This window comes from Acartia tonsa, chromosome 5 (assembly GCF_053477335.1).
Source record: "Acartia tonsa isolate MP-2025a chromosome 5, ASM5347733v1, whole genome shotgun sequence".
In the NCBI taxonomy this organism is placed as follows: Eukaryota; Metazoa; Arthropoda; class Copepoda; order Calanoida; family Acartiidae; genus Acartia; species Acartia tonsa.
In genome coordinates, this window is record NC_137264.1 from 53,446,987 (window position 1) to 53,460,556 (window position 13,570).

Here is a 13,570-nt window from a genome sequence, read left to right on the forward strand (position 1 = left end):
ATATACTCACAATCAAAACTAGGTGTGTTTGCCCCGGGCTAAACAAAGTAGTATTAATCTTATGATTTATAGTTTAATATTCGTTGAAAATTGTTTGTAATACGATGCAATGCTTTACATGATTTTAATCCATATTGAAAAAAGAGACGCCCTGGTAGGGTTTTACTAAAAACTTTTCTCGTGTAATAAAGTTTTTCTAAGTATTAATTTCTGCATTTGGTAGTACAAAATAAGAGTAAGAGATAACCTAATAATGTTAATATTGTTACAAAGCTTCCCTGAAAGTGAGAATTGAGAGAGTTCTGACATGGCACATAAACATGACAAAGGTCGCACTTGTACGTAATTGGTTTCTCAGCTCTAAATTAAATAAAGCTAAACGAGGATGTGCACTAGAATTGTTTAGGCTAAGAGGGGAGGGGGGGGGGGGTACTCGAGAATCCTAAGAGCTAGAATTTTTCACATTTCTCGCCGAAGAAGGCGATTTGGAATCATTTGAGACCTTATGGCGTTGTTGTTTTTTAATTTTGGCGGCGGCGAAAAACGGCTGTCACATTTTCTAAGGTAACTTTGCTAACTCTAGCTCAAAGCATATTACCTCGGATACCCCGCCCCCCCCCCCCCCCGTTCCGGCTCAAACCATTCAAATGCACATCCTTTATAAAAAAAAACCGTCCATTACACATCATATTCTGAAATCTTTGGCCAATACGCTTCTACCTACACTATAACGCATATTCTATCCACTAGTTTCTCTGTCTGTCTGTTTAAAGCGTTCCAGGGAAAAGTTGATTTCAATGGGGGAGTTAGTATTTACTTTTCTATATAGAATAGGAATCTGAAATTTCTAGTTTAGAAATGAGGTCATTCTTTATTTTCCATAAAGTTGGATGTTTTAAGACCTTAAAACAGGAGTAGGTTAGAACTCTAAAATTTAGGATGGAAAATAAGGAAAATACGCAAAAAAATGACCCCCTTTCTAAACAATTAAAGCTAACATTTATGACTCACATTATCAGTACGTTCGTTTGTCTGTTCTTACCTCCTTTTATGTTCCGCGCCCTGAATATGATTTTCATATGTATCTCTTGAATGCACCGTCACCCCACAAATATCACAGTACATGTTTCTGAACTGGCCGTTATCACAACTCCTTTGTTACAAGTGCCAAATAATGTGGGAATAAGGTATAGACAACAACCAGTGGAATAAATATAAAATAATATTTGGGGGCAGGTAAAAGTGATACCCCTCCCCCCTCCCCAACGACAGCTGAAAAAGCAACTCTTATATTCTTAACCAGGAAGTCAGTACCTACCTAGGATGTCTATGTTAAAAATAATTATTTTTTTTATTTGCTTTTTTACATTCTATTATATAATAAACTAGCGTCTATGCCCCGAGAGGCTTCTAGGGGCACTTAGGGGGGGGGGGGGGGTGAGTCGAATTTGATAACATATTTTCTTATTTTAGATTTTAAAAGATAAATTAAAAAAAAATATTTTGGGGATTGGAAACTTTTTTTTTTGGGGCGGGAGGGGGGGTGCCCCCATCATTTTTAATTTTAGGTAAAAATCGTAAAAAATTTTTTTGGGGGGGGAAGGGAGGATATTTTTCATTTTTTGGGGGGGTTGGGGGTGTCCCACCCCCCAAGAAAATAGTTTATTATAAACCTTCCCGGGACTTATAAGAAGCTACCTTTTTAAGAAGAACCCGATCGGTTCAGCGGTTAGCGAGATCCTTCGGTACAGACACACAGATACACAGACAAACATCCTGTTACTTTAGTATAAGGATGATCATACATTGATTTATTGGATGATTACATCTCCTAAATTAAGTCTAAATATGTAAGTATGTTCATGTTAAGCATCTTTTATTTAAGAAATGTTGAATATTTAATACATTGCTACTCTATATTTGTTGATGTTCATTTCTCTGATCATATGATTTTTTGAGTCTCGCTTTTATAGATGTTGAAATCCTTGTTAGTTTGAAACATCCTTGGTTGTAAAAATAATTTCAATCACTCGATCAAGGCTCAGCTACTAGAATATAGATTGAAAGTTTTGGCATTCCTTTTATTGAATTTTGCTTTTTGTTGGTTTACTTTAGAAACATCGTAAGCTGTGTTCTTACTCGCCTCTTCTACCCTTTTCTAAATATAAAAATCGTTTAGTTTAGGTAATTTTTAATATTAAGGGGGGGGGGGGGAAGTTTGTACACTTATAGGAAATGAATTTCAGTACCAAAGTTTGAGAGGGTCGTATGGGCTTGTTTTTAAAGTTATCAACCTAATTCTTTTTGTAGGCTCTCTTATATGACTTGATATACACGGAAAACTTTAAAAATTGAATTTCGGTACTTTCCTTCTAGGGGCTTGTAGAGCAAAAGACCCCCCAAAACACTAAAAATATGAGTTCTGACCTTATTTTTAAAGATATCGACCTGATTTTTTCTTTATAATACTTTTTTAACATACCCGAATCAACGAACCATTACAGATTTCATTTTGGGACTTTCCTTCTAGGGGCTTGTGGAGCAAGATACCCCCAAAACACAAAAATATGAGTACTGGGCTTATTTTTGAAGATATCGACCTGATTTTTTTTTATAATACTTTTTTAACTTAACCGAATTAACGAACCATTACAGATTTCATTTTGGGACTTTCCTCTTAGGGGCTTTTGGAGCAAGAGACCCCCAAAACACAAAAATATGAGTACTGGGCTTATTTTGAAGATATCAACCTGCTTTTTTTTATATAAAAATAATATTTAAACATAACCGAATCTACGAACCATTACAGATTTCATTTAGGGACTTTCCTTCTAGGGGCTTGTGGAGCAAGAGACCCCCAAAAACCATAAAAATATGAGTTGTGGGCTTCTCTTTTAAGATATCAACCTTATTTTTTATAAATAAAAAAAAATACTATTTTAACATAACCGAATCTACGAACCATTACAGATTTCATTTTGGGACATTCCTTCTACGGGCTTGTGGAGCAAAAGACCCCAAAAACACTAAAAATATGAGTTCTGAGCTTATTTTTAAAGATATCAACCTGATTTTTTATATAAAAATACTATTTTAACATAACCAAATCTACGAACCATTACAGATTTCATTTTGGGACTTTCCTTCTAGGGGCTTGTGGAGCAAAAGACCCCAAAAGCACTAAAAATATGAGTTCTGACCTTATTTTTAAATATATCAACCTGATTTTTTTAGGAACACTTTTAATAACATAACCGAACTAAGAAAACATTACAGATTTCATTTTGGGACTTTCCTTCTAGAAGCTAGTGGGGCAAAAGACCCCCAAAAAATATTTTTAGAGATATTGAGCTGATTTTTTTCATGAAAACTTTTTTCACATGTTTGAACTAGGTAGCCACTAATAATTTCATTTTGGCACTTTCCTTTTAGGGGAAAGTAGGGTAAACACCTCAAAAACAAAATAAATTGAGTTCTCAGGTTATCTTAAAAAATAAGCTCATAACTCATATTTTTAGTGTCTTTTGCTCCACAAGCCCCTAGAAGGAAAGTCCCAAAATGAAATCCTTAATGGTTTCTTAGTTCGGTTATGTTAAAAAGTATTATTTTAAAAAGATCAGGTTGATATCTTTAAAAATAAGCTCAGAACTCATATTTTTAGTGGTTTTGGAATCTTTGCTCCACTAGCCCCTAGAAGGAAAGTCCCAAAATAAAATCTGTAATGTTTTCTTAATTTGGTTATGTTAAAACAGTATTATTTTTTAAAAATCAGGTTGATATCTTAAAATATAAGCTCAGAACTCATATTTTTAGTGTTTTTGGGGTCTTTTGCTCCACAAGCCCGTAGAAGGAAAGTCCCAAAATGAAATCTGTAATGGTTCGTAGATTCGGTTATGTTAAAATAGTATTTTTATATAAAAAATCAGGTTGATATCTTAAAAAAGCCCACAACTCATATTTTTATGATTTTTGGGGGTCTCTTGCTCCACAAGCCCCTAGAAGGAAAGTCCCAAAATGAAATCTGTAATGGTTCGTAGATTCGGTTATGTTAAAATAGTATTTTTATATAAAAAATCAGGTTGATATCTTTAAAAATAAGCTCAGATCTCATATTTTTAGTGTTTTTGGGGTCTTTTGCTCCACAAGCCCGTAGAAGGAAAGTCCCAAAATGAAATCTGTAATGGTTCGTAGATTCGGTTATGTAAAAATAGTATTTTTTTATTATATAAAAAAATAAGGTTGATATCTTAAAAGAGAAGCCCACAACTCATATTTTTATGATTTTTGGGGGTCTCTTGCTCCACAAGCCCCTAGAAGGAAAGTCCCAAAATGAAATCTGTAATGGTTCGTAGATTCGGTTATGTATAAATATTATTTTTATATAAAAAAAGCAGGTTGATATCTTCAAAAATAAGCCCAGTACTCATATTTTTGTGTTTTGGGGGTCTCTTGCTCCAAAAGCCCCTAAGAGGAAAGTCCCAAAATGAAATCTGTAATGGTTCGTTAATTCGGTTAAGTAAAAAGTATTATAAAAAAAATCAGGTCGATATCTTCAAAAATAAGCCCAGTACTCATATTTTTGTGTTTTGGGGGTCTTTTGCTCCACAAGCCCCTAGAAGGAAAGTCCCAAAATGAAATCTGTAATGGTTCGTTGATTCGGGTATATTAAAAAAGTAAAATAAAGAAAAAATCAGGTCGATATCTTTAAAAATAAGGTCAGAACTCATATTTTTAGTGTTTTGGGGGGTCTTTTGCTCCACAAGCCCCTAGAAGGAAAGTACCGAAATTCAATTTTCAAAGTTTTCCGTGTATATCAAGTCATATAAGAGAGCCTACAAAAAGAATAAGGTTGATAACTTTAAAAACAAGCCCATACGACCCTCCCAAACTTTGGTACTGAATTTCATTTCCTATAAGTGTACAAACTTTTCCCCCCCCCCCCCCCCTTAAACTTGATTGTTTAGCCGTTTTTTGGCTATTTTTAGGGCAAATCTGCCATAAATTACATAGAAATCAACTTTTTGAAACATATTTTTGCTTTAAATCATGGTTAATGATACAAAAATTTTTTTTTTAGATTTCTAGTACCAGCAAGCAACTAGCGGCTAGAACCGTTTGAAAACGTTTTGGAGCAGCTTAGAGTATTATGTGGAGATAGGTTTCGTGATAATTTGCTTTGAAAATAGTTTCAAAATGGCTAAACGGCTGAGCCGCCAGCCGTTACTATTCCAACTTTTTGTTTAATTTAGGGAAAATAGACCTACCAAGGATTACTCATGCAAAATTTCAGATCAAAATTCGAATTCTAAGTGCCATTTGCTCACTGATTACGAGATGGTTGCATCACCCCCCCCCCCCCCCCCGTTTATATATGTTTGATGATATAATTGTAACTTGTTCTTGAAATATTTTTTCTGAAATGCACTTTATGCAACTAACTTTTTTCCTTAAATAGTTTAAATCTACTTAAGGTTGGGGATAATGAAAGACAATGGACAATAAAATGATGTACATCCCAATGATGTCAATATAAATTACCCATTCTATTTATTGAATTCATTGATAAAAAAAGTTTGTAGGTACATTTTAAGAAAAAGAAAAAAAATCTCAAAAAATAAGATAACGTAGTTATAAAACTTTTGATACCAGTGTAATGTCCCCTCCATCCCTGATTGTCCTATCGGCAACACTAACCTTGTTTTCTTGTTTTATCCAGAACTTGGTGTCAACAGGTTCATCAGTGGTGTCTACAAGTCCAGGTACAGGCAGTCCTCGGTCTTTCTTGGCCTAAACAAATAGTTAGAGAAGGATTAAAAATGCACGATCTATTGCATATTAGAAATATTTTTTTTTTATCCAAAATTTACTATGTTTTAATCAATAATCATTGAACATTCATGAAGCTCTATGAATTTTAATATTTCTAGAATGTTTCCTAATGTACTAGAATAAGCTAAAAACAAACATTTAATTGGTTAGCAGGGATGTACTGTATATTCTACATGTGATTCCCTACTCAGGAGGGGGAAAAAAAAAAAATAAGTGGTTAGAGGGGAAAAAAATTTAAAAATTAAGCAAACTGAAAACATTTTTTCCATTTCCCCCCCCCCCCCCCCCCTCCTTGGTACAAAAAAACTAAAAAAATGTGTGGGAGGAGGGATAAAATAAATAAAATATAGAGTTCTTTAAATATTTTCCCCTTTCCCCCCCTACTTTGTGAGAAAAAACTAAGGGGGAAAAAATGAAAAATGTTGTAGCTGGGGAAAAAAATAAATCTTGTGCAGAATATACACCCCTGTTGGATATGTACCTACCCAGATATATTTTGTCTATTGTCTATCTGACATTCCCATGAATGTTTAAACTTGGATAAGTAATTGGCACAATCTTTGTAACTGAATGGTTGAATCTCATTTCTATACAAGATCCAACAAAGTTACTTGAAACAGACCATTGTATTTATACCTGAAGGTAAGCAGGATCAGCCTGGGTTACTTAGCACAAGTCACAATATCTGTACTGTTATGGTTGTATCTCATTAATATACCTGATCCCACAGAATTACCTGGAACAGACCATTGTATTTATACCTGAATATGTTTCATTCCCCTGACATGCCCCACCATGGAAGCAGGATCACCCAGAGTTACTTGGCACAGGTCACAATTATATTTCATTGTACCTGATTCAGTGATTATCATTGTATCTAATTACTAAACAGATCCCACAGAATTACTTGGAACAGACCATTGTATTTATACCTGAATATGTTTCATTCCCCTGACATGTCCCACCATGGAAGCAGGATCACCTAGAGTTACTTGGCACAGGTCACAATATTTGTCCCTCACAGCTATTTTCTCTTCTCTTGATAGGCCTGATGAAAGCATATTTATTTGAGCTTATAATAATACAGCTGCTGAATATATGCATGCGTTTGTGTTTTTAAACAAACGTTTTACAAAACAGGGTTATTAGCATTGAAAAATAATCCCTATATAATAGATTGGGTTCATATCGGAATTATACAAAGAGGGGATGTGCAACAGATAAAACTAACTTAAATAAAATTTCTGACCGATAAAGAATTTAAAAAAAAATGATATTTAGAATGCGACCACTTAAAAATGTATTTCATTAATAAAAAATATGCAAAGACGACATTCAAGTAATCTCTACTTATTATCTCAGTTTCTATTAGTGCTAGAGGGCTAAATACTTTTGTGCATTTCCCCAGTTATATAATAAATTTCCGACTATAAGTCAGTCAAAGTCATATTTCGCTTCCTTACCCTTTATTTACCAACCTTTTACCAACGACCAGACATAAAATTGTATAGCTATTTGTCAATGATAGTAAAAAAATTATTGAATGAGAATGATGGCTTCATGGTGCTCCCAGGAAAGGCCTTGAAGAGTAGAATCAGGAACTTTTGTCTGTTTCAAAGTATCTAATTCCTAGCCTTTGAAATGACTAATAAACCACCATTTTTAAAGGTTTATTGAGAATTGTCCAATTTGTAGAGGTTTTTTGAGATTTTCTCAGGCTAGGAACGAGATATTTTGAAACGGTCAAAAGTTCCTGATTCTACTCCTCAAGGCCTTTCCTGTGAGCACCATGAAGCCATAGTTCTGATTCAATAAATTTTCGACACCAATTACAAATAGCTATACAATTGAACGTCTGGTCGTCAGCGGTTTTAAGACTTAGGATACATTTTAAATCATCCAGAGGAATATTATACTCATAAAAATCGCTTGCAGATCCCCGCTTTGGTCTCAGAAAAAAAATGTTCAAAATCGACCCACCCTACTATATAAGTTATGTACCCTAATAAAGTTATTCCCTAAGTCCCAGATTTCCCTCAAAGTGCCTCAAAACAGGGTTAGGGCCCTCTGATTTGGTCAAGCATTTAGAAGGAAAACCTACCCTTCCTCGATCCTTTTTTAAAATTTATTTCAAAAAAGAAACGGGGGATAGGTTCGTGTTAGACACTGTGAGGGAAAGCACCCAAAAATCCCCTCCCATTCTTTAATGAAAAAAAAGTGACAAAGTACTGACCTACAAGATCACGACTGGTGACTCCATAACCCAAATCTACATCCTCTTCTACCCAGTCGTCATCATAATTATTATAATAATTATCAGCCTCTGTTTTAAGTTCGTTTTTAACACTACTGCCAGCTGCTGCAGGGGATTTTGACCTAAATAAAATATGAAACAATCGTCTAGTTAGGGTTATAAAAGACACATAAAACAAGGATGACAACATCCATAAAAGCAAAGCACTGGAACGGTAGGACAATCAGACATTAACACTTGTATAGTGTCAGAACTGAATAATCATAATATAAATGTATAAGAGTCAAAGCAAAATTGTAAGTAAATTTGTTGAAAAACTGCTCGATTCAGGATAATGTTTATGGACATACTTACATTTTTAGGACTTGATTATAGAGTTGCTTCGCTTACTACATTATACTTTGTTGTCCCAGGAATCAATATACCAAAAATCAGATCAATCGGATGATTAGATCACATAAAAATTTGTTGTTAAAAAAGTTAAAAAAATCAACATGTTTAAAATGGACGTACGGACATTTTGGTGAAGATTATAGAGTTGCTACGCTTTCTAAATCGTACCTAACTATTAAAGGAATCACCATGCAAAATTTGAAATCGATAGGACAATTCTAACATGTCTAAATTAACAAAAAAAAGCTATCCGTTACGGAAGGACAGACGGACATACGGACGGACCGACCCTAATTATAGAAAAGCTTCGCTTTTAAAAAGGTTTGACTCAATTATCTCCAAAACTAATGGTAAAGCACCCAAAACAAAATTAATGTTACTTCACGCTGCGATTTCTTGTAAATTAACCCTCCCATCTAAACCCCCTTTAGGTAGTGGAAAACTATGATTGAATTTTTTAAGTTGTAGTGGAAACGTACGATTTTTTATTAAGTTAACTGTTTCCTCATTTAATTCCTTAATCATATTTAATCAGGGGGGACCATGGAACAAACAAGCTCTAGATAAAAAGTAGCTGCACTACAAAATACAAGATATGCTAGCCATACTCAAAATCGGCGAGGGTGGGGTAATAACGATGAGCTCTCATGAGACAGCGTGTCAAGTCATCATGTACTTGAACAAGGAGCTTGAGTTGGCCCTGGTGGCTAAACAAAAATGTCTCGTCATACTTCAGGAGTCTTAGGTCCAAACTCTAAGAAACTATGGCTATTCTAATCAATCAATCAACAAGATATGCTACCTTGTTCTACGTCTTTTGGTCCATCTCCCCCTAGAGTCCTCTCGAGATCTTGACCGTGTCCTTCTATATGACCTTGATCCCCCTCGTTCATAGTCACGTGACCTTGAGTGACCTCTTGAGCGTGATCTTGATCTGGTACGACGTCTGTGTCCTCGTGATTCACCACGTGACCGTGACCTTCGTCGCTTATCATCATCAGTGTCAGGTGAGCGGGAATTTCTTTGGCCTCCAGGGGATTTGGATCTTGTATACCGTCTTGACTTGGATCTACAAACAACAGAACAGGGATCAAGTTAATTTTAAACAGAAATGACACCATCCATCAAATGAAACTTTAAAAAGGCAGATCTTTAAACTATAAAATAATGTATGAAAAGAATTCTTAATAAATTGACGTTATTTTATCTTTTACTTCCTTAATCCAGAATATTTTATACAAAAATTGCCCTGTTATCCTAAGAATCGTCTAAACTTTCAAAACTTTATCTCTGTCTATGCCTTTGACTAGAATAAGAATCTTCGTATCTTCGGCTTGACGGCTTCTCTCGCTCCACATCTAACTCCCTACAAATTAATCTATAATACAAAGTAGAACGATGTCTATCTGTCTGTCTGCCTGAAGCTTAAGATCTCAGTAACCACTGAACCGATTGGGCCTACTCTTAAGAGAATTTACCTACCGGTCCTGTGATGGTTTTAAGCTATTTTATTTGGGAGTGGAACACTCCCGACAGCCCCCCCCCAAAAAAAAAAATTCTTTGTAAAACTAAAATTAAAAAGGGAGTCGACTACCCCCCCCCCCAAAAAAAAAATTCCCCCCCCCAATAAAAAAAATTTTCCCCTTTTTCTTTTTAAATCTAAAATACAACCTATCTAGGGGCGAAGCCGCTAGTTAATTATAAAGATCAAATAAATTGTACGTCCATAAGTAACGCAGCAATGACAAGATATTATTTTGATGGCTGTAGTGTTCTCATGTATGCGGATGAGATACAAAGTCATCTATATATAATACAAAGTAGCTTGATGTCTGTCCGTCTGAAGCTTAAGATCTCGATAACCACTGAACCGATCGAATTATACTCTTCAGGGAATATACCTAATGGTCCTGTGGTGGTTTTAGGCTACACCCCCAACCCCTAAAAACAAAAAATCCCCTCCATTTCCTTGGTCCTTTTTTTTAACGAATTTCACCTTAACTTTTTTTTGATCAACTCTTGGGGCAAAGCCCCTAGAGGCTAGGGGCGAAGCCGCTAGTATGATAGAAAGGAAAGTTTTGCGTATAAAGTTCCAATCTTAATTCAAAGGATAACCTAATATAATCTTACTCATTAAACCCAACCCTGGCCCAAATGTGATTTGTAATAAAAAATTAAACAGCTAGGAACTGTAACCTTAATCTTAACTAACCTTACATAAAAAATAAGTATCTCAAGAAGTTCGTTTGCGGTTCAGATCCAATATGATGAAACTTGCTAATACTCGAGTCAAAATATAATACTTAGTTACCTATGGTCTGCTCGTGAAGTTTCATACCGTTTGTCATAATCATTCACATATCCTCCTCTGCTTGTATAGCTGAAATCATTTTTCATTTTAATGAAATCACTTGGGTTCGAATTTATTCATAAACACAAAGTTGCAATTATGTCCATAAAAATTCAGGGTTGTGTAGTCTGTAAAATTGACCCGGCTAAGGGAGGGGGGGAGGTAAAATAATAAAAAATATGTTGTAGGGGGGGAAAAATGGAAAACATTTTTTTCCATTTTTCTCCCCTCCTTGGTGAAAAAAACTAAAATAATGTGTGGGAGGGGGGAAAATATAAATAAAATAGAGAGTTCTGAATTTTTTTTCCATTTTCCCCCCTTCCTTGCTGGAAAAAAAACCAGGAGAGGAAAAAATTAAAATTTTGCAGCAGGAAAAAAAAATTTATCTTGTGCAGAATATACAACCCTGCAAAAATTCGAAGATTAAAGTGCACGTACCCAAAACAGATTGGGTACTTTTCTTAACGATAGTTGTCACAAAACATAGTTTAATTAAAGTAAAGTTGCGCCACTGATGATCAAGAATAAGTGTTTTTTAAATAAAAGTCAAATAGTTATTGGGGGGGGGGGGGGGGGGGTTACATTGTCTTAAATTTTTATTTGCATGTTAGGGCTTCCTAACAACATCCAATCCAGGATCTTAAGGGAGAAGACAATGGACAATAAATTAATTTTCATAACCAATGATGAGAAACAAAATTACCCCTATGTAGATTATTGGTTTAAAAGTTTGTACACTTTTAGTTTAGAATTAAATAATTAAAATTCATTGAAAGTAACTAAACTTAGTAAGTCAACGAATAAGATAACGTGGTTTTAAAACTTTGGGTCCTAGTGTTTTGAAAAGTCGAATGTCCCTCCCTCCCTTCTAGGACAGTGAGAATTGTAAAAAACGTTTAGAAAAATGAGCTGGAACTACCTGCTTCCCATTGTGATACTATTCTAATCTTGTGAAAATAAATATTTAAATAAATTAATGAAATATCTTGAAAGTTATATCATTATATTATCTGAAAATATTAAATAGGTTAAAAATCTGCAAATTGAATATCATTGCATATATAAGTAACAAAAAGTTATAAAAAAAACACATTATTAATATTAAATTATTATTTAAAACAGTTAAAAAACAATTAACAATAAACAAGTTAAAGGTTAAAAGTTAGGTTCTTACAAAAGTGGTATTGATTAACCAGTTATAAAAAACCAAAATTGATAAAATGCAATTATTTTCTAAAATTTCTGAAAGTAGGTAGTTAAAATATCATTAATGTAAATATCATACAATTTTAGAAGATTTTCATACAATTTTAGAAGATTTTCATACAATTTTAGAAGATTTTTGCACAATTTTGGAATATAGGTAAAAAAAGAATTTAAGTGTTTAATGTGTTTTATAAGAACCGAACTCTGATTGTCATTTGATATTATTAACAAGTACATTTTAAAAACACTGGTTTGGATAAGTAAGATTATATGAGTATAAAGGTGGGTTGACATTTTTAGCATACTAAAAAATGTTTCCCTATTTAAGCATTTTTTTGTAAAATTATTAAGTACATATAAATTTATAATTTAAGCACCTATTTTTCCCATATTTTCTGGATTAAAAAAATGGCAATTTAAAGCTTAATTTATAAGTTGTTAATTTTAAAATTTTGACTAGAGTTTTATATACTTGATTTTTTAGTATTCTAACTTTAGGTTTTATTTAATAGTTAATAACTTGCAATTGAAGTATATTTTAAAATACAAAGTTGTAGCACCTTTTATGAAGATTACATATTCACAATAGAATTATATATAATAAACATAATATCAGGTAAAATAGTTAAATGTAAAGTAGTTCAAAATTAAAATAGTTATCATATGTAAATTGTTCAAAATAGTTAATTGTCATTTGTCTAAGTTTTAATGGTAGGCATTCATTTCCGCAAGTTTTTTATATCAACATAATGATACTATTACAAATAGAATATATGTAGAAGAGAGTGTTACTGTTAATGATTATAATAAAGTAAAGGCAGGGATTTAACGAGATAGGACAATGGGTGATAAATTGATGTACACCCCCAATTTTGTTAACCAAAATTACTCCTTCTATAGATCAAAAATATTGGCCGGAAAAAAATTGGACCATGCAAATTTGAAACAACCAATTAAGATAAATTTATTTCGAATGTTCTCTCCCTTTCTAAGTAAAGGATAATTAATAGATTGCAATTTTGATAACATTATAAACTGCAGAAGTGAATGCACACTAGTTCGTTTAGCACCGTGAATTCAAAGAAACTAATCATGAAAAATATTAGAAGAAAGTATTTATTAATTTAGCAAAATGAAATTATTTTGGGACTTCAAACAAAAATATATTTTTTTTAAAAACTCTTCATTCACTTAATAAATATTTTAATCTTACTAATAATTTTCATTAATTGTTCCTTTATCAATAGTTATAAAAGTACAAATTGTCAAAAGCATGGTTTGATTTGTCTTTAAAATAAGGCACTTTAAGATGTAAATAAGAGATTACATTTTTATGGCATTCTTCAGATCTTTAACATCAAATAGTAACATATTAATTGAATCTACAAAATAGATTCATATAGGTATTAGTTATTTTGTAAGGCTTTTGTGTTAATACTGTTTTAAAATCGCCTTTCAAATTTAAAGGGGAAGTTGCACGAAGTGCATTTAAACTATTATTTAGTGAACTGCATATTTTTTTTCTGTTCAATAGTGAA

At 33.2% G+C, this 13,570-nt stretch overlaps 1 protein-coding gene and 1 long non-coding RNA gene across 2 annotated transcripts; both read right to left on the reverse strand.

Moving 5' to 3' along the window:
• Nucleotides 1-18: 18 nt before the first annotated feature.
• Nucleotides 19-11,839, reverse strand: LOC145320204 (uncharacterized). The gene is made up of 11 exons (XM_080162643.1): nt 11,746-11,839; nt 10,788-10,856; nt 9,777-9,842; nt 9,279-9,545; nt 8,063-8,205; nt 6,762-6,877; nt 5,695-5,787; nt 2,077-2,158; nt 1,043-1,151; nt 248-360; nt 19-38 (listed from the first exon to the last, which is right to left on the reverse strand). Exons 1-11 carry the CDS (start codon nt 11,754-11,756, stop codon nt 19-21), a joined length of 1,089 nt encoding a protein of 362 aa, XP_080018769.1. The 5' UTR covers nt 11,757-11,839.
• Nucleotides 11,840-12,588: 749 nt separating this feature from the next.
• On the reverse strand, nt 12,589-13,386 carry LOC145319843 (uncharacterized). The gene is made up of 3 exons (XR_013880046.1): nt 13,246-13,386; nt 13,088-13,118; nt 12,589-12,730 (listed from the first exon to the last, which is right to left on the reverse strand). It is a non-coding gene; the product is annotated as an uncharacterized LOC145319843 (long non-coding RNA).
• Nucleotides 13,387-13,570: the final 184 nt, after the last annotated feature.

What these genes read in the sequence shown, in the direction of transcription:
- LOC145320204 (XM_080162643.1), bottom strand. An exon ending in ACCAAAAGACGTAGAACAAG is followed by an intron (nt 8,206 to 9,278) that starts GTAGCATATCTT and finishes TATTTTATTTAG; the next exon opens with GTCAAAATCCCCTGCAGCAG. An exon ending in AACAATATTAACATTATTAG is followed by an intron (nt 39 to 247) that starts GTTATCTCTTAC and finishes TACTTTGTTTAG; the next exon opens with CCCGGGGCAAACACACCTAG.